Source organism: Juglans microcarpa x Juglans regia, chromosome 7D (genome assembly GCF_004785595.1).
Source record: "Juglans microcarpa x Juglans regia isolate MS1-56 chromosome 7D, Jm3101_v1.0, whole genome shotgun sequence".
NCBI lineage: Eukaryota > Viridiplantae > Streptophyta > Magnoliopsida > Fagales > Juglandaceae > Juglans > Juglans microcarpa x Juglans regia.
The window spans coordinates 3,095,999-3,120,506 of record NC_054606.1 but is presented as its reverse complement, the minus strand read 5'-3'; the positions used below and the strand labels follow the sequence as shown (position 1 = coordinate 3,120,506).

At 35.8% G+C, this 24,508-nt stretch overlaps 3 protein-coding genes across 4 annotated transcripts; all 3 read right to left on the bottom strand.

The window, feature by feature from the left end:
* Positions 1–4,436: 4,436 nt before the first annotated feature.
* On the bottom strand, positions 4,437–6,647 carry LOC121238594 (60S ribosomal protein L24-like). The gene is made up of 5 exons (XM_041135535.1): positions 6,496–6,647; positions 6,025–6,100; positions 5,768–5,869; positions 5,528–5,676; positions 4,437–4,836 (listed from the first exon to the last, which is right to left on the bottom strand). The coding sequence occupies exons 1-5, from the start codon at positions 6,504–6,506 to the stop codon at positions 4,680–4,682; spliced, it is 495 nt and encodes a 164-aa protein (XP_040991469.1). The 5' UTR covers positions 6,507–6,647; the 3' UTR covers positions 4,437–4,679.
* An 818-nt stretch (positions 6,648–7,465) lies between these two features.
* LOC121238593 (3-phosphoinositide-dependent protein kinase 1-like) lies at positions 7,466–14,629 on the bottom strand. Of its 2 annotated transcripts, XM_041135533.1 has the most exons (11): positions 13,920–14,627; positions 12,574–12,754; positions 12,390–12,442; positions 11,926–12,027; positions 11,752–11,860; positions 11,588–11,666; positions 11,200–11,365; positions 9,394–9,528; positions 9,133–9,299; positions 8,153–8,375; positions 7,466–8,002 (listed from the first exon to the last, which is right to left on the bottom strand). In XM_041135533.1, the coding sequence occupies exons 1-11, from the start codon at positions 14,088–14,090 to the stop codon at positions 7,919–7,921; spliced, it is 1,470 nt and encodes a 489-aa protein (XP_040991467.1). In that variant the 5' UTR covers positions 14,091–14,627; the 3' UTR covers positions 7,466–7,918. The 2 variants fall into 2 exon arrangements, with proteins under 2 accessions (XP_040991467.1, XP_040991468.1); XM_041135534.1 differs by lacking the exon at positions 9,133–9,299 and having other exon boundaries at positions 13,920–14,629.
* A 1,832-nt stretch (positions 14,630–16,461) lies between these two features.
* Positions 16,462–21,705, bottom strand: LOC121238592 (glucosamine inositolphosphorylceramide transferase 1-like). The gene is made up of 4 exons (XM_041135532.1): positions 21,083–21,705; positions 20,749–20,871; positions 18,766–18,933; positions 16,462–18,373 (listed from the first exon to the last, which is right to left on the bottom strand). Exons 1-4 carry the CDS (start codon positions 21,458–21,460, stop codon positions 16,691–16,693), a joined length of 2,352 nt encoding a protein of 783 aa, XP_040991466.1. The 5' UTR covers positions 21,461–21,705; the 3' UTR covers positions 16,462–16,690.
* Positions 21,706–24,508: the final 2,803 nt, after the last annotated feature.

Genomic DNA, 24,508 nt, shown 5'->3' with positions numbered 1-24,508 from the left:
TTTTTCTTAACGTGCCTAGATTGTCCACACCCCCAGCAGACTACTTTCATCTTCATGGAGTTCTTCCTCTTCCCATTACCAGCTACTACCAATGCTAAGTTTCCAGGTGAACCATTTCTTCCACCACCTAGTCTTCTCTCTTCAGAAAAGAGTTTACTGGTAACTTCTGAAAAAATTATTTTCTCCTTCCCATGTATCAAAATAGGCTTCATATGCTCATAGGAAGATGGAAGAGACCAGATGAGCCTCAAGGCTTGATCCTCATCATCAATTTTAACTCCAATAGATTCTAGCTCAGAGACAATGCCATTGAGAACACTTAAATGATCTGAAATAGTCGTACCTTCACTCATCTGCAGTGTATGAAACTGCTCCTTCAGGTACAACCGATTTGAGACGCCCTTTATTTGATACAACTCTTCGAGCTTTTCCCAAAGTTCTTTTGCCATAGATATTCCATGAATATTTGCAAGAACATTCTTGGCCAAGCACAGACGTATCGCACTTGCTGCTCTCAAATCCAGATCCTCCCAATCTTCATCGCTCATTACAGATCTGCTCTTTGTTTCATCAGTCACGCTAGTATCACTGCTGACTTCAGGGATTGGTCTGCCCTTCAACGCCTTGTGTAATCCTGATTGAATCAAAATATCCTTGACTTGAACTTGCCACAAGCCAAAATTGATTCTCCCATCAAATTTCCCCACCTCATATCTGATAGAATTTGAAGCCTTACTTCCTGACATTGCCTCGATGAATTTTACTGTAGAAATGAATGGTACTCACTAAGTAAGTTCCCAAGAAAGATTATTCTTTCCTAGACAGAACTTCAAGGTTCCCAGGAAAGATTGGAGGGTCACACTGGACCACTTAAATACCAATCTCCTAGACAGAACCTCCTTAGACTGTACGTATCCACACTACCACACCAAAGCTCCACCCACCAAAAAGAACCTAGTGGCTCTGATACCACTTGTTAGGAATTTGAACCTACCAAATTCACCCCAGGATCTACTTTTTGGTGAAATATGAAGAAAACCAGAGAAATAATAACAACATAAGAATTTACGTGGAAACTCCCAAAAACAGGAGAAAAACAACCAGACCTATAGAAGAAAATACACTATGTGAAAAATTATTACAATCACATAATTTTTCTCCTCACCCCAAATGACATCCACAAAACTTTCTCACTAGTAAAACTTTAACTCTCACCTCTTTTTTTTTCACAAGAAAAAGCTAATAGAGGACTTTTCTTAGAGTCACAAGTTACTAATTAAGCTTATGACTTGGTGTATTTAACTAGGAGGCTAAACCTCCCTTTTATAGGCCATGGGGCCTCCTCCTTATTTTTCTCCCACCAATGTGGGACTCCAAAGGAGCATAAACCCAACACTGCATACTGACTTTTTTGAAATTATTATTGAAGGTGATAGCCATGTTGTCACAAATGCTATAAATTCCCCATCAACATCTCCGGACTGGTCTATTTTCAATACCTCACAAATATCTCAACTTTACTGAAGTCTTTTTAAAGCTGGACTACTCAGAAAATTCATTGGCATCAAAACTGATGAGCGAATGGGCCGCAACAAACTACATGTTGGGCTGCATATCCCTTATTAAATTACCTCAATATGTATTAGATTTCTACAGTGGAAATTGGAAAAGAACCCCCAACTCAGGGCGGGCTCAATAGATTTTAAGTCAGCTAAAATGTGACATTTTTCTTGTATCAAAATATATATTTATTTAAAAATTCTTCTTCTTATTTTTTGAGATGCAAAATTGTTAATTAAATTTTAATATTCAAGTTCTTCTAATATTTCATTCCCAATTGATAATATGGCTAGAACATTCTTACCGTGATGCTTATGAATATTCTAAAATAAAATAAATATTAACAAAAAATAATAGAAATGATAGTTGCAGTCGTGAGTGTGTAAGTGCTGCACAATTAATTTGAAAAAAAGGAATAAATACGGGACAGATGAAAAAAATTAATTTTTTAATAGTAAACCTCACTCTTTTTCAAAATAATTGCATGACGTTTACATATTCAACAACTATATGTAGTATTTACTCTAAAACAATAGAACCTGGTTTAGCAAATGCGATTCATTTTTATGTAACAAATGAGCATTATATAAAATTGTTAATCTGTACAATAAAATAAAATATATTAATATTAATATTCAAAATCAAGAAATAAATTATACATTATAGAAATTGAAAAAAAAAAGTGAAGGAATACATGGCCCATGGGCCATATGAATTCAATTGTGAAACCACCGGTTGAAGTCTTGAAGAAGAAGACAATAAATAAAAATAAAAATAAAAACACAAAGGATGTTCTAAAGATCAGAAGACAAGTCACGTGGTTGTTTTATTGCTACAAAATTTTATTCTGTATATAAGACAATTTTTTAGCTTTACCTTTACCTTCATCGACCATAGCACAACAGAGATGCCGCTCAACGTTTACAAGTGCGATGCAACGATGGGAGAGGCTGTCAGTGCTAAATACGAGCAAGATGGATGCAAAAAAGTTAGAGATTAGAGACTGTAGGCTAGAGTCTAGAGTACAAGAGAGATGAAATAAAATTTGTAAATTTCAGATACAAAAGGAAAGTTATTGAGATGTTCTGAAATTTTTTTTACAAATAGATTGGATCGTCTTTTTTGAGATTTTATTGTGACTTTTGAATTTTTTGAGTGAAGTTGCAGAGTTTATAAAGCCTGTTAACGTCTTTTTTTTTTTCTTTTTTTAACAGTGGACTTAAGAATTGGTGTTTTCCAATTTTCAAGATTAACCTCGTTTAGGTTAGATAATTTTTTTTAATTTTATTTTAATAATTATTAACTTTTAGTATATTTTTGAGCCTTCTTTCACTATAGGGCTTTAAGCAACCGCCTAACTCGCCTTATAGAACAGCCGGCTCTCGGCCCAACTAGCTTGGCTATATGAACTTTGGTGTGAGAGAGAGAGAGAGAGAGAGAGAAAAGTTGACCAAGTTTCTCTCTCAAAAGTCCTCTTTCCTTCAAGTTTCTACCCGAAGCGCTTATCCATTCGAACGTGGTTTTGAATTTGATACCAAATTTGACGTCGAATTCCAGTAAGTATATAAACACAATAGAACAACGTACTAAGAAAACTACAACAATTCAAGTCTAAGAATTAGTGAATGTAGCTTCATTTTTCTTTTTGGTAGCAAATAGAGAAGTTATGGTCGCTGCAAGTCTCATTTTTTCTCTCTACTGGTTTACCATGAGTACACCCTACACTCTCATATACTTCATTGGCAATCACTCCGATTATACACCTGAGCATATTTTAATTCATACAAAATCTCACCTAACACTAACTCAATTTATTGGCATGACGACGCCCTAACTGGTGACAATTAATTGGCATGACTTTTGTTCTTGACTCTTTATTTTCTCTCCCCTATACAAATAAGCTTGAGAAGAATGCGGAAATCCAAAGGACCCCAGCATACGCCTGACCTTTTATCAACAAGAGAAGAAAAAACAGACGATAAAGAAAGCATTAATATGCTGCAATCCACATGTTAAACTCAGTCTATATGGACCAAATCAACACTCAGAATGGAACCTTTTAACGACTAGAAGACTACTGCACCATCCAACAAGCCAAATTTATATTTGTCCCGAAGGTAGCTCCAGATCCCCTTTATATTGAGGCAAGAGATCCATTGATCCAAGACACAAAAAGGTATAAGCTCTTCTCTAGGTAAAGTCCCACCTGCCCGGCAATGGCCCCGAAAACTTCCCCACTTCTACAATCTTTTTTACTTATCACTCTGGTGCTATCATGCCCAAGCATATATCAATCAAAACCATCTGGGCACGGGAAACTTTTCAACCATATCCAATGTTTAGAGGGATCCTTATCACTCAAGGGCCAAAATGTTAGCGAACTGTACCACGAGCTCAACTTAAAGGAATTTATACATACCAACAGTAATCATCCGGGCATTAACGGCCGTAAACACACCAGCGATGATGAGTTTGACGACCTGGAGTACACAATCATAGCAAGTCAATCCGAAAATTATCTTAAAGTCACCACTGATGTACTTGGGTTACTACTGATTCAGAATCTGCTATGAATTGTAATGAAAAGCTATATATGATTATTATATAGATGTGCTGTATGCTTACCAGCTTTTCTTGATCCTAAGTTATTCCACTCATTCTCGGTCATTGAGGTTTCTGCTGAATAATATCTTCAACCGTTTCCATATTATCACCTGATCGCTGATCGTTGGGTGAGATTTGAATCGTCCATATCAAGGTTGAACTTGGTATTAACTGATGTGGTGGATGCTGGAATTCTCGCAGTACATAGGCCACTAAGAGAAAGGGAAAGGACAACTACTTTTCTAGGATAAAATTAGGTATAACACCAACAATGCTTCTAAAAGTTGAGATCATCATTCATTAGGAATTCGGAACAATGCCTGTAAGCAATATTGAATCTGGCCAGTGCTTAAAAACCTTAATACAAATTAAATCTTGCTCTTTCTTGAGTTCAATTGTAAAAATTAAAGGAAAGGATATCCAAAACAAAACTGACGAACAAGAAAGCACTACAAAAACTTCCTCACCAATACAACTTGTTCAGTTGCTCCATTTTACTAGTCTAAGTTGGCTGCTCAGCGCTTTCCACCACCACCTCCAATTTTGGGGCCCTTTGGTGCAGCACCCTTGGGCAGGCTTCCCTTGCTCTGAGTCTTTTGAGTCTTGGCCATCGTTTCTGCTTTCTTTGCCTTCTTCTCATCCTTTGTTTTCTTGATTCGCTCCTTAATTTCACTGCACAAAATGCAAGTATTCAGCAGATAATTATGTGCCAGAGCCATGTGTAGGAAAGGGCACCCAAGTAATCTAGTATTAATATTCAAATCAAAAGTAACTGTTAGCAAAAATAACCCCTATGTCACAGGTTCGATTTCCAAAGGGATCAAACTGAGATTTAAATGGGAGGCCATGGCAGTGGGTTGCCGTGCTAGTCTCCCCGGGAGTTTAGGTTCCATGGGTGACTAAGGGCTCTGTCATGGGGTGGTTCCCCCATCATCAAAAAAAGAAAGAAAGAAATTGTTAGCAAACCCCCCCCCCCCCCCCCCTCTTTAAAAAAAATAATAATAATAATAAAAAAAAATTGTATGCTAACTCTGCTCATATCCAGTTAAAAATCATCCAAGTTAAAAGGTGTCCGCAACCTTTGTAGTGAGGAACATCCAAAATCACTCAAAGTAAGCCAAAATCACTCTTCACACAAAGAAATTAATAAAAAAAGTTAAGCATGTCACTTTTCATTAGTCACTTAAATGTTAAAATGAATAGAAACATTATTTGTCTACAACTGAACAAAAACATTATTTTGCACTGATCATGTGGCTGCAAAATTTTTTGCCAAGCGTTATGCCATATATTTCAAAAGACAGGTATCAAAACATACTAACCAAACAATGCAATATGTTAATGGAAGGAAAGGAAGCAATACCGAAGAGCAGCTTCCCGTGCTGCATCTCGTACTTCTGGTTTTTCAGTTCTCTTTTTCTGGATAATTTCCAAGGTAGCTCCAACAATGGACCTTGAGTATGGCTTCTTGGTGGCACGGCGTCTTTTTTTCACAGCCTCGGCAGCTATGTCCTGCAAGCCACATGAAGTAAAAATATAAATCATACCAGACAGTTGTAGAATGAAGATGAGTTATCATCAAGATAATGGGAAAATATTCCACCTTTTTATGTTGCTTTCTGTACATAGCTGTCCAAGTAAGCTTTGAAGGCTTCAATCGATTGTGGAAGTACCTCTTGCATTTTGAGTTAGCAAACAGGAAAACCTGAATTAATCAAAATATGAGATAAATATCAGCACAAACAACAGGAAATTAACCCAACACCGTCTTCTCAACCAAACAAAAAAAGTTGAAAAAAATAACTTTTTTTAATGCAGTAGCCGGAAGCTCGGCAATGATTGTTTCAATTAAAAGTTCACCTGAGAATCTGATCTAACAAATCTGATACCCTCACCAGGGTATATCTTGGCGCCGCTGAAGCGGCAAAGTTCAGTCCTGAAACATCAGCATTAAGAACTCAGCACATACGTTAAATTTTTTTGTACATAAAACAAGAGACAACCTAAATGAGCAATACGACAGATCAAAAACAAGCAAGAGTGTGTCTGCTTATTCTGCCCACCACTAAACCACAATCAATGCTTTGAGTCCATAATTTAACCTCGAATTACCCTTTCACATGAATGATAGAGCAAATCTTGATGTTATGATTTCTATCATTTCTAGACAAGCATCAAAGCACAGTAATGTTGATTGGATATAGAGAAGTTTCCAATAAACAATCAAAATCTCAAGTTATCAATACAATCCAGTCTATTACCAACGCTAATCGAATCCATTTTATGGACCAAACAGAGAGGCATAAGAAACCGAAACAAAAGGTGACGTACTTGAGAACCATGGCTGCTGCTCTCCGGCTTTACCCTTCGCAGAAACCCTAATAGGTAAAATGAAAACCGTAAATAGAGTTGAGCTTGAAATGCGAAGAGGATGATTGAAATTCCAAATGAGTGGCCCGTAGAAGGAGGGCTGGGCCCAATTCAACATGTGCGGTCTGGGCCTATCTGCCTGTCTTCGTTCGGAGAGGGCCCCAAACGCAAGTCCATATGATTTTTTTAATAAGTTCAAAAGAAATTAACAAGTTCGTTTGGAAACATTTTGTGATTTTCGTGATTTTGATGTTAAAAATTAAACTTTCAATTGAATAAGAAGTCACTTAAAAATGGGGAAAAAAAAATTTAAATAAGGAGTAATATTATATTCATTTAAAATCTGAGTTGACCTTAAACCAGGATTCTAGTTTCTTCAATTTCATGATTTAAAATTGTTTATGGCCTTCTAATGATTTCATGATTTAACATTTTTAAATATATTTTTTCTTATGCAATAAATCTTTTTTGACACATTGAAAAATAACTTCCTGAAAGATTGAAAGGACTAAAAATCTGATAAGCAACTGTTGCTTGCAGGAGTGGGTCTGAAGGGCACTGCCTTGGAGAGTTTCCCGACATCAAAAAAAAAAAAAAATCTGATAAGCAACTCTTTTATTCTCGCCGCAATTGTATAAACCCAGCAAAATCCACTCATCCCGCAGCTCTTCTGGCTGTCCTAGGATTTCCTCCCAAAGAGATGTTACATGATGACCAAGTTCATTGAAGTCAGCTTTGGGTACCCCCCCCCCCCCCCCCCCCCCCCCCTCCATCTCCATGATCAAGGTTCCAAGGAATGTATCTCTTCATATTATGAATGCAGTTCCCATGCCAGTCTACTTTAGTTGTAAGCTGTTTGAAAGTTTTCAAGCAATGGAGGATGACAGATCAGTAGGAAAAAGAAATCAGCAAAGTTCAGAGTCTATCCAAGTTCCAAGAACTCTTTATGCTTTCATTATGGGAGGGCTAATTCACAATCATAATGCCAAGAAACAAAATGGAAATATCTCAAAATTGCTGTTATACAGTAATGAATCTAATGATTCCCACAAAAAGAAATTTCATTAATGAATTTTCATCAAATACAGTAGTACACTGATGAGCCCACTCCTACAAACCAACCCTACGGTTAAAACTCCACATTGTACAGATTACACCACGGAACGCGTGAAACAACCTCATCACAAAATAAAATTTAAGCAGTGTGAGAGGTGAGGGCAAATTGAGGGGGCAGCTTTCCACCTTGGAACATCCGAATGTGCAACTCAAATTTCCTTTGTTGAATAAATAATTCTCAGGGAGTTATCAATTTTTTTAGAATCTCCATGTTGCCCTACACTATCATAACATCCAAAGAATGTGCTGTCAAAGCCGCGAACAAATTTTACTGATTTTGAAGTCCCTCAATCGCCTTTTTCCATTGCCACGCTCTTTGTTTCGCATCCTCCAATGACATCACCTTTTTTGGCTGAACCATTACATAAGTTTGAATCAGAGAAAGGGGCAAAAAACAGCAGTCTTATTGTGCCAGCCAAATCAAGAAATAAAAAATTATAAGAAATTAGTGAACAGGAAATATGCAGTTGATGATGATAAAGCAGTGAACAAGGATGCATACTGTGCAAATCTTGAAATGTGATGGACTTGTGACTTGGACGCTGAGGTCATTGGGGTTGTCTGACCAAATTATGTTTCCCTTCACGATCAGTTTTGAAGGGTCCACATAAATCAATTTTGGCTTGTTGGTGAGGATAAGCTGCACCTTCTTGCTGGTTAATTTCTGTAATTTCTTCACCAATGAGATCATAAGAACAGATTCCCCAGGATCCAGGAACTGTTGCCTGTTAACATGGTCAGCATAGAAATTAGATATGCCCACTGCAAGTGACCCAGCATGTATGCATACAAACAACCAAAACAAAACACAAAAACATCTGAGAGTGGCCAAGCAAAAACCACTAATGCCACACATTTAAAACTCTGTTTGGAATCGAGAAAGTATAACAGAATCTAAAGGAAAGAGGCCAAGTCCCTTATGAAATTTCAAGAGAATCTTCCTTTTAAATTCCTTACAGAAAAGCATACACATTATTAGAAAACCAAGCAACTCTGAAAATCCATCCGCAAAGTGCACAAATATACTGCAAGGCATTCCTCAAACCACCAATGCCACACATTTAAAAGTCTGTTTGGAATTGAGAAAGTACAACAAAATCTAAAGGAAAGAGGCCAAGTCCCTTATGAAATTTCAAGAGAATCTTCCTTTCAAATTCCTTCCAGAAAAGCATATGCATTATTAGAAAACCATGCAATTCTGAAAGCCCATCCGCAAAGTGCATAAATACTGCAAGGCATTCCTCAAAACCAATTCCATTGGAGTGGATGGTGTACTTAAGATCAGGTCCAACCACCATCTCGTGCACATTAAAAGTTGGGACTCCAAGTCAACAAGCACAACATAACATTTACAGTCTCTAAAAACTTGGAACTCACATCAGATTGAATTTCAAGTAAGAGAATCACAGGGTTTTGTGTAACAGTAAAACATGATTTGACAGCTTGATGCCAAGCATGAAGCAAAAGACATTGAGCAAATACCATTTTGAATCAAATGAGTCAATCGAAGCAAGCCTAGTTATATGGACATGCCCTTCGGATGATGATGCAGCACCACAATTACCATCAGCTTTTCCTGCTGAACCGTCCCCAATGTGCGAAGGGTTCCATGATGAATCTTGAGCATCATCACCCTCACTTGATTGAACCTAAGGTTTCCAAGAATTATTTTTAACCAAGAAAGTGATGCTTGGGAAGAGTGAGATTTCTTCAAAACAGTTTCATGCATGACACAAGGCATACCCCTGGCTCTGGTGCAAGTTTTGGAGGGGTTTTCCCTCTTAAATTCTTCCAGTCAATTCCCTTGAAAAATGGGTGAGTCTTGAGTACTGCATAACCATCTGGTCCAGCACCTGGTCTCCTACTGGAATCTAAATCCTGAAACATGGTTGTGGCTGTTTTAGAGAATTTAAACACTTCACATTGCAATATGATCATACATAATTGAGATTGCATCTAAAAATTAAATTATCGCATCTTAAAAGTACATATTTTGTCATGACATGCATGTCCTTGTTATTCCCACATGAGGGATAAATTAAATTATAAAACTTGAAAGATCATTTATTGATGAATAAAAAAGTATTCTCCTGAATTTGGAAAACTATCAAATAGTATGCTCATACAAACAATGATCTAAATTTCTGGAATTAGATGGACATTTCATGATTATCTGCCAATGGGTCACCAATATCAGAAGGACGAAATTCAGTCAGTAGAACATATCACCAAGCAGAAGGAAGGGCCTTCCACTTTCCAGAAAAAACAAAATGGTGGATAAATGACACTTTGATGCCCTAAACCATGAGTACAGTGGCAATATTTCTCTTCAACAATAAACACCCTAAATTGTGAGGTTAATTGCAATTCCCTCCTATTGTCAAATCTTCCCAATATTCCCGTTAATCTTGAAGTTTAGGAGTTCGTCACATTATTGGTGATTACATGCCCATTTTCCTTTCATCCCTTTTCTTTATTTCTTTTAGCCATCACATGATAAGAATATCAAAATTAAGATTAAATATGATGAAATTTCAGATTTTTATAGAGCAGGAACATTAAACTAATCACACAGTTTAGAAGTTGACTGTTTAGATTTAAAGCTAGTGGAGGGGGGAGGATAATGCAAATGACCTCACAGTTCTGGGTAAGAAAGTTTATTGGATGCATTGTCAAACATGCTAAGAACCAATAGTGCACAAAAAGGCTACACAGTCTTGGATTACATAAGTTCTCTATGAAGTCAATCTCAAAAGACAGTCATTTCGTGTTATTCTTTTCAAGGCATAACTGTTGGCAATGCAAGAATATGTGGGAGTTCAGGGGGGAAAATGAAGGTCAATACTTTGAAATTCTGTAATCAACAAAGTGAACAAGAAGGACTCTCAAGGGAGTGATGGTGCCAATACTCGTAGTCGACCAGTTATTTTATGATGCTATACCTAGGCTCAGCAAAGCAGGAATGAGGAATAACTCCGGAAAACAACAGACCAAAATGGTGAATGTTTAAAAGCTCAAGTAATCAAAAAAGTAAATTAACGAGACACCCAAAGGTGGCAGTGGTGGCCATTGCTTTTTGTAGTAGGCATGGAAGTAACAGTAGGAAAAGGAGGGACGACAAGCAAAAATGGAAGAAGCTACATTGTTCCCAAGACCCACCTTCAATGTCTTCAACTGAAAACAGTGGTTGCCTTTTTCAATTTTTTCATCCAACAAGAATGGAAGAAGGATTTTGGTTTCTCTTCCTCAAACAGAATAGACCAAACCATGTACCTTCAAACCAATGCCAACATGAGGTTGCCCGACAACAGAGTCATATCATAAACATTATAGCTGAAAACCCACCATAATAACTTCGGTGTAATTCTTATTTGCGTTTCCTATGTCAATGCTTTAATTAACTTTCCTAATAGCAAAACGAAAAATTCATCAATAGAAAGGAAAAAAAAATAAAAAACACTCTTTGAGTAAAACTCTAGGAATTCCATATATAACATTAGCACGTTTACACAAGCACTCAAGCTAACCACAGTTGAGGTTGTAGCTTACCAATAACCGGTCAATGATGTCTCTTGCCTCTTCTGAAAAGTAATCTGGACATCTAATATCTCTGGCTATAATTCTTTGGAAAATTAGCCATTCGCTTGCATCATTGAAAGGAGAAGTTCCTGAAAGCATTTGGTACAAGGTGCAGCCAAGGGCCCAGAGGTCATTTCTGTTTTGATATTTTCAAAGAAAGCAAAGGAAGTTATCCTACATAGGTATTACAAGTTAAAAAACAAAACAAAAAAAATAGAAAAGAAAAATAATGAAGTATGAAAGACAAGTATTGAAATCATTTACAAATAGAAATATTGAGGTTAAGAATTTTGTATTTATTGCACTAATGATGCAGTCTAACTTGCATGCCTGCTTAATAAAGAAAAGAGTCACTCACCCAATTGTTGCAGGAGAAGAATTGAGAACTTCCGGAGGAACATATGCAGCTGTCCCCACAAAAGTACAGGCCTTATCATCTGGGCAAGGCATTAACTGAGATTTTTTAATTCATCACTCAAAACTAGTATTAAACAGCTTCCACTAGTTAATAATTAATCTAACCTGATGCAGCATTTGGAGGAACTGTAATTCGGCTCTCCTGCATAAGCTTTACACTCCCAAAATCAGCAATTTTAACATGTCCTTCTGCAGTAAGCAGCAAGTTCTCGGGCTGCAATTTGAGAAGCTTTTAGAGTTATTCATCCACTGATAGAATATTTCGAGTTAAAAAAATACCTTGATATCACGATGTATCAAGCCCAGACTATGAATGTACTCAAGTGCATCGACAACTTCAGCTGCATAGAAGCGAGTTTCATCCTCTGACAAGCGACCTTTCTGCAGATAAAAGTAACTGATAGTGGATATTGGGGAATGACAAGCTAAAAGGCAATACCACATACTGGAAACATAAGAAAAGAATGGAATTCAAGATATTTTGACAAAGCAAATAGTCAGGGGAAAAAAAAAGGAGTTTGGGCTGCAATGTGTTAAATGTAATGCAGATAGCTTTAACATCCTGGAACAGAGGCAAGTTAAAAGGGAAGAGTAGGATGACTGGAAAGCAGCTCAGCAGCTCCATTGTCTCTAGTACAGGGCATTTGGTCACAAAGAAATAAAGGGCGTTTGAAGGCATTTTCAGGGTAATTCGAATTTGATAATTCCAGCGTATGAATGCTATTACTTCATCATAAGCTTACCCTGGTTATTTGATCAAAAAGCTCTCCACCTTCACAGGATTCGAGTGCCATATCTACACAACATAATAAAAGAAATTGATATCAAATAATATCCCAAATAAAGCAAAACCAGAAAAACAAGACAAGGAACAAAAGAGTGCCTACAGAATACTGGCACTCTCTACACTAAGAGTAGAGTACCTACATAGTGAAAAAGTATCTTGAAATGTAAAAAATAGCCTCACTATGCCAGGATGATCCAATTGATCAAGCACAATGCGTTCCAACTTCACATAAGATGTTTTATTTTCTTTGGTAATGAATTTTTTGTCCATGATCTTCAGTGCATATACAGTTCCTGTATCCTTCTTCTTTGCCCTAACAACCTGTTAGCATCATTTATTTGATTTTCAGAGAAGACCAATAATAAGAAATCAATACTATGTGCCCACATATGCAAATGTTGCCAAGGATCAGAGAGAGGCTAAAATATAAAAAAGGACGATTAGCTGAAATTAACTAAAACCAAAATATGGCAGCAAAAAACAGGTAAAACCTATGTAGCAGCGGAAATTAACTGAAATTATATGGGTGATATATTTAGAGCACAGAAACAGAAAGCCTAATATTTGGTTCAAGCTTAGCCTTTAAATCAAATGAAAACCATAACAATTCAAGTAAAGCGTATCTAGCAGTGAAAATAACAGGTGAGACTTGAAAGTCCGAGATTTCTCTCTCTCTCTCTCTCTCTCTCTCTCTCTCTCTCTCTCTCTCTCTCTCTCTGTGGATATTTATATATTTGCTCTAAGCTTCTAAAAGTGCAGGTGAGACTTGAGAAACTCCACTAATCTTAATAGGCCTTGTTGTCTCAATAACCCACATGATCTCCTCAACTCAATAATTGCTCCTTTTTTTTTCTTTTGTGGCTGAGAAGTAAAAGTTCCAGCACGCTATAAAGCTGAACACAACCATACTACTTGGAAGAACCGCATTTTTCATTTTCTGAAAACAACAAAGCAACAATGCAAGGACCAACGGAATAAGGGAAAATGCAATCTTTGCCTGAGTTCTCAGCAACCTAAGGAGGAGGCTCCGATATCAAGTCCCATGTTCCGTCACATACGATTTCAGGGCCCAATTATCAAACAATCTTACTGGTAAATCCAACTGCCCTATTGTGCTCTACCCACCTGGGTTTATCATAATTAAAGATCACATTTTTTAACATATGAATGAAAACCGCTATAGAAATACCAACGAACCCTCATAATTTTATTGCGCAATGCCCAACTGATCATCATCAGAGAACTACTTCCCATTTATAAATATTCCCAAAAATGGCTTATATAAATGTACAACATTCAGTACCCAATACCACTCAACCATCAAAACATAACAATCAAAATATAATAATAGTAATAACAACAACAACAACAACAAACTGACACAACCCAGATTGTACGAAAACGAAAAAAAACAAATGAACAAATTAAACAAACAAAAAAGCCATAATTTGCCAAGATGAACATTTAGAAAAAATAAAATATAAACCTTGGAATAGGAGCCGACGCCGTAGATCTTGCCTAGCTCAAAATCCTGAATTGTAAAACTCTCCTGGGGTGCCCTAAAAGCAAAGCTCTTGGATCTCTGCACATTCCCGCCATTGGAAGAATTCCCCTGAATTTTCAACTTGGAATCAAAATCCTTCTCCATTGCCAACATGTCCCTCTCTCTCTCTCTCTCTCTCTCTCTCTAAAATTCTCTACATATCATCTCTCTACACCCACCACCACTTATCTCCTAGAAAACAAAATGGCAGGAGAGCAGAGAACAATTAGAACAGAGAGACTGTCGCTCTCTCTCTCTCTCTCTGCTTGATATTATTCTCTGAAAAACAAAAAGGAAAGGTTGTAAGTAGTGCCCTTATTGAGGGTTTATATATTATGGGTATCTATGTTTTGTGTAGGTGAAGGTGATCAGCTTTAGCTTTGGCTCTGGTTTTTCAATTTTCAAAACCCTAGAAAGTATATTGGATAATGTGTGTGTGTGTGTGTGAGAGAGAGAGAGAGAGAGAGGATCAGTATCGTTTTTGATGGAGGAGAGGAAGGTATGGGGATTGAAAAGAAGAGAATGGCACATGGGATTGAATGATGGAGATCATCTCTCTCTCTCTCTCTCTCTCTCTCTCTCTACACTAAAAAAGGGCGAAGGAGGTTAGGGGTGATGCTGATGCTCCATGATTGGATATGGATACCATGTTAAGATAAGAGAATACATATACACGTATATATGTATATAATGTCTCCATGAAAGTTAGTCTGTAAATAAAATTCTTGTGAATTCTTTTCTCCATAATCAGTATGATTTGACAAAGCTATTGTTTTGATAAGGAGCAGAATTCGCCATATCCAAGATCAAGTTTTTTTTAAGTTCGTTAAAGACAAATGTTATCAAATATCAATATCTCAAATACACAAATTATATTATTTCCATAAAAATCAAATTATGCAATCAAAATAATCTTATAAGAAAATATTTTTTACATGAAACTTGCATCTGGATTTTGTTATTTTAGGATCAATGTGAAATAGATCTTATAAAGATAGGCGAGGAAAAAAACAAATCTGCTAAAGATATCTCTTTTTTAAGAATCTGGGAGACCATTTGAAGTCACTTTTGCTTTTTGAAGGTGAGACTTGGCAGTTCAACGTGAACCCAGAGTTTGGAAAAGTTTAAAAATCAAGGTGGTCAAACTGTCCATCCAAGTGCTCAGACAACAGATGTACTGATCGAATTCGAAGATATACATTTTCAATGCTTTATTTTCGGAAGTGCGTTACAATGGATGGTTTTGAACGACGTTTTTTTAAAAAAAAAAACTTATTACTCATCGTCTCTACACATTACACACCACACTTATTTTTATTTTATTTTTTTTAATTTTTTTTTTCTTGAACTAATCAATTTCTTCTACTCATCATTCATATACCGCACATTTAATAAGAGAAAAAAATAAAAAAATTATGTGTAATATGTGGTATGAAGATGATAAGTAAAATCTTTCTTTTTTTTTTCCTTTCTTTTCTTTTTATCAAAAAAATATATTCATTGTCCTGTTAAATATCATCATCTCACCATATGTTATATGGTTTTAAATAACTGAATAACAAATAATTGAATAACAACTGAGAAATGATAAATAGTTTTTCAATCATTTATGTTATTTTGTATGTTGGTTTGTTAACTTTTCTGAGAGGTGTATTTTCCAGTGGTCCACGTTGAGAGAAGAAGACAGAGGTAGGTGTACGTTTGTGCTTGGGACCGAAACTGAGAAGTGGGCGCAACGTTAATCCTCTTGTTCTTGTGGTCCAACACATCCACGTTGGCACCATAATCAAAAACTCTCAAGTACTGCAGTTGTATGATAAAATTTGCAAATGATAATATACAATTTTTTTATATTAACTATGTTTTAAATTGATCCTAATTTTATAAAATGATATTTTTTATGAGTTATTTTATAAAAATATTCTTTATTTAAAATAAAGTTGCGAAAATAATTATATCATCTTCTTTTGGAAATAGATATTCTCTCTCTCTCTCTCATGAACATGCACGTGGAGTAGAATGAAAAATTTGGGTGTGCTTCTTAAAGGAAATTGACGACTCAAATAATACTACTTATCATCTCAATTTTCATCAATTTATAATACAGCATTAAATTATTAAAGATTATTTATTATATTTCATTTGTAAACCTATCATCTAATATCACATCATAGAATAATAAGAAAATTAATAATGAATAAATTTTTTCTTAAAGAATTGACTATTAGTAATTTTTTTTTTAAGAATATATTTAAATATGTATAAAAAAATGATTGAAAAAAAAGAAATAACTACATTTGCATTTGTCAATACAATGCAGGGGACCATTCTCGGTCTCTCGGTCCCCTAGCATTGTCCTAAGATAAAAGAGTAGGCAAGTCACTTCAAAAATAGCACCCTAAAGCAATCATACCTCATCAAGCACAAGATGATTCGCATTCCACATTGCTTACCATGATTCTTACCAATATTCCAATGGAGAGAGTGAAGACAACCCATACTTCTATCATTCTCGACAAGAAAACAAAGTGAAAACAAAAACTATGACAAAACCAATATACATTTTGCAAAAGATGTTTATACCTAAAGTTCCCCGAAAACAATTCACACAGGGGAAATAAATGAACAGTAAATAACCAAAAATGATACCACATTAAGGAAGAAAGAACAGGATGGAAGAGTCGGAGTTCTGCTGTAAAAATGTTTTGGTGTCACTAATTATCCCAGCCGTCCTTCCGCATGTTGAATTCCAGCTTGCGGCCAGCCAAACTTCCATACATCTCTGAAAATTTCAGGAGGCAGTTGCTTCTGTACTGGTAATGCACTTTCGTGTTTCGGCTAATCGCTGCACCAGATAACTTCGATGTGTCTATTGCCCATGCTGGTCTTACATATTCTACAGTCCTAGAAGAGCTTGCATTTGCATACAAGAAATTTAGTAGCACATCCTCGCAGTTGAAGTACTTATCGACCAATTCCCTCCCTTGCTTGGCTTCCTCCCCCCAATACCTCTCAAAAGCTACTTGACTGTCTATGAAAGCTGCCCCTGTAAGAATCATGTTATACCCTTTACGTCTTCGGGCATATTTCTCACCCCTGTACTTCAATGGGCTTCCATCGATAAGCCGTGGGTAGAACCCCACAATACGATCCGGGTGCTGACGCCAAACCTTAAAACCCCGCTCGATATCATCACACGTCATCATAATGTCGTCATCAAGCTCCAGAACAGCACGAGTCTTTATCAAAGGATCCATTTTGAACCGATTATTCAGGGAGTTCTCCTTCTCTATTCTGATCCTGACTGGCACCGCTGAGTCCAGATCACTCAGTTTGGGAGGTACTCCCTTATTCCACACCACAACAATTTCTCGCACCGAAGAGCACCTTGAGTAATGCTTCACATACATTTTCAAATTCCAGATCCTAGCATCATATGTCATTGTTAATAACGTGAACTGTGAGTAGTGGCCCTTCCACAGGTAAGCTTCCTCAGCACCGTTGCCACCATAGATATACTTAACTCCAGTACACATTAATGCAATGCCTATAACAACAATTATAGCAATAACTAGTCTTCCAACACATGTATTAGGTCTTATCCGTCCTCGTAGAAATGAAGGTGCTCTGTTCAAGCGGCTGCAAAACCGTCTCAGTTTGGAAGAAAGCAGATTTGACCTTTCCCATGCCAAGAAAGCATAGCTTCTCTTTCCCGAGTTGCGAACGCACCAGTTCAGGGGAATAATACACTTCACAGCTCCAAGTAGCACGCCAAGCAGTATGACAAGTACAGCAACAACTGCAACTGAAGCACAACCAAGAATAAACCGCCAGAATGGATCTCCTGAAGGTACACGGTCCCCATCCATAACCCCAACCCACTCACCAGAACTTAACTGCTGCACATCAAGTTGATGATAGCGACGACCATTCCAAGAGTTACGACCTTTATTAGGCTCTGTTAAGCCGAAGGGGACTTCAACTTCTTTAAATTCATCAACTGTAAGAACTTCTACATTGAAGATGCGCACTCGTCTCCCATATGTTTCGCCACAGTCTTGGCCAATGCGATAAAGGCTTCCATTGTAGAAAAATGGCCTCCCTCCATTCCGAGCCCCCAAGCTCTTGTCAGCATTATATATAGGATTCTTCTTGTGTGGTTTCCAAGGACCAAATGGTGAGTTGCTATACCAGATCTCCAGCTGTCCATTCTTGCTGGCACCAAAACCACTGTGATCCGAACCAAAAAGCCAATGCTTTCCATTATAGTCAATAATGAAGGAATCGACAAGGGGCTTCTTCATGATGACCTTTTCCAGTGTCCATTGCAACGGAAAGTTGAGTGCACGGTAAAGACGAAGTTCTCCTTTCTCGCTACTCTCAGGCATCATATAAATCTGTGAGAAACAATAAGAAAAATGAAGCAATGCAATCAATGCACAAAGCTTTCACTTAAATATTCTGGTAATGGAATGTTTCTAGCTTCTACATGATTCCTTGACAATTTTCTTTTAATAGGAGACATTTGACAATTTCACTGCTTGAACAAGTTTTTTTCCTTGAATTTCAGAATTAACATATCCGCCCTCCATTTAAACATTGTTCCAAAAAGAGTTGTAAAAAATATTTGCATGTATCATTACTCTTTTGATATGTTGATGCTACTGGTAGAACATTATCAATTAGTCCATTTTATAGCTGGCACAAATTATGTTATAAGGTGCTCTAAGGATGTTTACTTATGTAATGTGTCTATATGTGCACACAAAAAAGAGATTCAAAGTCTTACTTGGCCTAGGTAGTTGAAGACATATGGATAAGAGAGATGCCAGTCCTCATCCAAGGCAATGCCCACTTCTTGCCAACTTGCTCCCTTATCAGTACTTTTAGCGGCTCCAATGTCTCCTTGCAAAGTGATGGAATTCTTGGTTTCATAGAAGAGGTAAAGTGTATCGCCCTGATATGTGATTCCAGAACAATTGAAAATTAAACTAATTTCCAAAACAAGGTAAAAATGAAGAAATCTAATACTCAAAACAAAAACAGGCCAAGAGACCCTCATAAATAATACAATCCTGGGTTTCCTGGGTTATGAAAAAAAGGATGGACTTTCAAAACCAGTTAACTATGATTCTTAGGGAATAACACCGATACATTCCCCCTTCATGAACCCTGCAAATTTGCCTTCACAGGCAACATCTCCAAAATATATATTATGTCAACTCACTTGATGGCCTCCTCATTCTCCTAAATCTCATACATTACTCATAAAAAAAAAAAAAAATTCCCAGTTTTTTTGTATTTCTGTCAATAGGCTACACCAATGTGTTGAAACCCTAAGATTGTTACCTAACCAAAACGTTCATCACATCAATGACAGTTTTTTTTTTTTTTTTATAAGTATCACATCAATGACAGTTATCACCATTCTCTATGAATTCAGTCTCCTATCTGAAGCCACTTGAGGGAAACTAGTCACCTCTCCAAAGCTACATAACCAGCGGAGCATCAGAACTATTTCTAATACTTCTGCTTAATTCCAGAAAGCCAAAAATAGGTAACAAGGCAAATCGATCCGATATTATATGTTTCCGTCTCTCAGACAAAGCAACAGTTGACTCTAGCTTTTATATGACAGTAGACAAGACAACCTTGAAATGTTTCCTAGGTTATTTTAATGCAAAAATCACTGAGTAGAGGCAACGTGACCAAACTTGGAAGATGAGCATAAAATGGCAGAAATTAACAACAGATTCGTCAACTTTTTTCAGGAAAATAGATAAAAGCATTAAAAACCACGCGCATGCACAAAATCAGAGGCATATGAGTTGCATAGCATAGATATATTAAATTAAATCATGAAAAGAAAACTAAGTTCATACAAAAAATAGCCAATTGAATTTATATCTTCATTTTCAGTAGAGGGCTTTTACAATCACAGTTACTGATTTCGAAGTAGAAGGCCTTCCCTGGCAAAATTGTCACAACGGTATTTTACTTCCCCCTCTGAAGCATTGTTTTCGTCTTTTTTAGCTAGTTTTGGGTACGCTTAAGAACAAAAAAATACGACTCCCAAATTCTCACACTTGAAACCAAGTCAACTTTCAATCCACAGAAGCCAAAAAAGATGCTAATTGAATTGCAACCATTGGTCCTTAGAGATAAAGTTTGATCATAAACACAGAACGCACTTTTTTTTTAATAATTAACACAGAACGTATGTGAACCATAGCGCACAATTAAAATCTTACACCATGGAGCCTACTGTTGATATGCTCTTGGTAACAAAGCCTTGTGTATTTCACCAAACTTTCAAAGCCTTGTTAATTTCACCAAACTTTCAAACACTCAGAGAAAAACGGAACATTTAACCTTTCCAATAGCTGCACTAACAAATCTACCTCGGATAATACCTCCCGGGTCCCTGACCCAAATTGTAAAACAAAGTAGCTAGAAATCGAGATAAAAATCCTTAAACAAAAGCAAGTTCAAATTTTTGAACCTTACAAACAGGAAACTCGTATGAAAAGAATGGTGAAATACAATGATATATTCATTTTTAACGCGGCGTGTGTACAGGTAGAACTATTCAATTCCTTTGTTTCTATTCTTCAAGCACTAAACAAGCATTAATTAGCCAACTTCGTTACAACGCATGTTACAACAAAGATCTCAATTACTTACAATAACACAACAAATAGAGAAAACCTCAACGGAGTGAAGAAAATGAAACTCAAAGGGGAAAATCCAAAATAAGGGAAAGAATTACCACCTTAATATAAAGAAAAGGGTCAGCAACAAAGTTGCTAGGGAAGCCAGCACCGGAAACCGAAGCACACGTTAGCACAGGGTTAGCCACCGGCCAGGCCGCACTCCCATCTTTCCACACATTCATCTGCACCCAATTTCCCGACTCCAGAGTGAAGGACAATTTCAAAATACAAGACAGACCCACAATTGCTTATATCACAAAAATACCCAATACCAGTAACAAAAGAAAAACCCTATTAACATCTAATAAAATTAAGAAAAATCAACCCGTTTTTGTGCGTATTTTTATAATGAAAAAAAAAAGGAAAGAGAAGCAGGGAATGAATGAAACGCACCGCCTCGATAGGTTTGAGAGAGAAGGGAGAATCCCCGTAGAAAATACCAACCGACCAGGACCCCTCATTGTCCTCCCGGCACCCAAGCAACGAAGAGGAGGGTCCAGAACCAGCCAGGGTGGTACGAAAGGTGGGCGTAAAGGCCAGCCAGGCGTAGAGCATGCCAATCGATCCCAACAGCACGAAGCAACCCAAGAAGAAAAGGAACCCAGAGGACAGGAGGCGGTGGTGAGCACCGTGCTGGTGGTCCTTACAGTGCCATCTGCACCAGCACCTCACGCTCATGTCGCAGCAGTTACCACTTGCACCCCCGCCATTAGCGCCGCCGCCACAACCGGCCGCCGTCGTCGCCATCATCGTCGGACTCAAACCACCCATACCGGAGACACCCAAAACAACCTCCTTGTCTCCAAACTCCCTTAAACCGAGACGGCATCACTCGACCGCACGATCACCTGCATTTGTCACAGACTCACTCAGCTTTTGTTTTATTTTTTTAACGTTTCCCTCTCAGGGGGCGACGCAACGACGTCGAGTCTTGCAAGGTAATGTGTGTGTGAATGAAGAGATTATGATTAGCAAAAAAGGTAAAAATGTATGTAAACAGAGGGAGAGACTATAGCTATATATATATAGCTGTATGTATATACTCTGCGTGACCTCTTTCTGTGTTTGTTTCTTTATTATATCCTTTTTTTAATTTTTTATTTTTTATTTTTTGTGATTGGAGATAAGGATTATGCAGAGGGTGGAGAAATTTCGCCGATCTCGAGAGTGGTGTATAATTTTGTACTCCCAACACATTGCGGCCAAGTTTCAATGTGTAAAATGTGGGGCTTGACGTGTGGAAATAATACGGTCTAAGAAATGATGCAACCCTTGTTTGCTCGAGAAACAAATAAATAAATATCGTGAGCATTATAAATTGATATAAAGGAGCATAGAGAAAATAAATTTTACAAAAATAAATAAATTTTCTATAATAATTTTAGATTGAAAGATTAGATTAACGCAGCATTTATTTTGAATAAGTTAACAGTTATTATGAGATTTTATATATCTAAAATTGTGATATTAAGAGACTATGATTAAAACTAACTTTAAAAATAATAAAATTATATTCTTGCATCTGTTTTAGATAGAGTGTTGTCTATTAGACGGTTTGTCTGTAGAGAGTTATAGCAGTAGTTACGACTATATCAGTCACAAATGAATTTGTGTACTGGTAGAGCTCTAAATACAATAATTAACTTGTGATATGAGAATTTCTTCTTATGTATCCGATTATAGATATAATTTTTTTCTGATAAATGACTAAAGTCAATTTCTCATTAAAAAAAACAAATATTTCTCTTTACAAATGCAATAAAAAAAAAGGGCATAAAAAACGACTTTGAACTAATTAATTCGGAATTTTGGGGTGTGATGGATTATGGATGAGAGGGTTGGGTTTAGAACTAAATGCATGGAGGCGTGGTAGGTGGTAAATAAGCCATGTAGGGGTATAAATAAAAATATTTGCTTTTTATTAAATTCAACTAGATATGGAATAGACTTAATTGACCCTTCAAGTGTTTCACATTCTGCCATAAATGATGGAATCGGTGGAGATCTCAAGTGACCTAAAAGACATCTGCAGCTAAAAGTATTATGGTTGCGTTTGGATGTTGAATTGAATTGAGTTTAGATGATAAAATATTATTAAAATATTATTTTTTAATATTATTATTTTAAAATTTGAAAAAATTGAATTGTTTATTATATTTTATATTAAAATTTAAAAAAATTATAATGATGAGTTGAGAAGAGTTAGATTCTTTAAATTTTTTTAAATAATTAATTAGATTCTTTAAGTTTTTTTAAATAATTAATACAAAAAATTAATAATTTGAAAATATAATTTGAAAGGTGTAGAAATGATTGTTTTTGGTGGTTAGATTAATTCATTATAAGAGTTTTGAAAATCAAGTTGAAAACTAGCTTCGTCTGTTTTCACATATGTGAAACGATATGAAATAAGATAAAAATTTAAAATTAAATAAAATATTTTTTTAATATTATTATTATTTTGAGATTTAAAAATATTGAATTACTTATTTATTTTATATATAAATTTAAAAAAATTGTAATAATTAAATCAGATTAGATGTGTTGAAAACAAAGAGCCATAAAAGGTAGGTTTTTATAAAGTGATGGAACCCATGAAAGATTGAGAACAATGTTTAGATGTATTTTTACTAGAGTTTAAAAAAAAAATTTGAGGGGCCATTGAAATAATGTTTAGGAATATAAGTTTTGCATTCTCAACTCATCTCATCTCATTATTATAATTTTTTAAAATTTTCACACAAAATATAATAAACAATTCAATTTTTTTAAATTTTCACACAAAATATAATAAATAATTCAATTTTTATTCTACTATTCACAAATCATCTCAACTCATCTCTAAATTCAAAATCACTCTTAAAAAAAAAAAAAAGATTTTTTAAGAATTGTTTTGTTGTCAAACAAGGAAATACACTTTGCCTTTAATTATGATACGGCTAATATTCTTTGATTCCATTTGATTATGAATTTATTTGGTAAAAGTGAAAGTTTGAATTTGGTGGCTGTTGTTCATCAAAGGGCTGCATTTTGCAACCGCATCTGGGATTTCTTAACCGATACGATTGGACTTGATTCATGTTTGGTTAATATTTTATACGTCACGATCATGCATGGAATGTGGAAAAGGGAAAGACATGGTAAACAAGTCCGAAATTAATTTTATAAGTTGATGGGATCTCGATTTAGGTTGAGTTTGGATATAGAAATATCTCAGTATATCTCATATCATCTCATCTTATTATTACAATTTTTTTAAATTTTAATACAAAATGTAATAAATAATTTAACTTTTTTAAATTTTAAAATAATAATATTATTAAAAAATAATATTCTAATAATATTTTATTAAACTCATCTAAAAACATTTAATCTTATTATTAAAGTTGCAGGAGGTTATACTTTTCTTTTCATATTTTTTATTGTATTTTATTCCGAAAAAACAAAAGCAAGACGTTGTGTTTTGTAGCTAGCCATTGGCCAACTTGCCCTTTTAAGATTTCTGATAATAATTTCCTTACAAAGAGAGCTGAGAATTTACATTCCCATTACACTTAGAATTATGTAATTTTCTTTAAAATATGCTATATAATATATATATATATATATCATATGTGACATTAGTTTTTTTTAACTCTTTTTATGAACTTATTTGGGTTAATTTTAATGGGAAATATGTTTTGGATACTATTTAAAAAAAAAAGAATAAACTTTTATTCTAAGAATCTAAATTCTGAGAATGTAGATGTCGAATAAAATTAGTAATGTAGATATGGTCTTAGAGAATACAAGTTTCGTGCATTTCCTTTGAAAAAAATT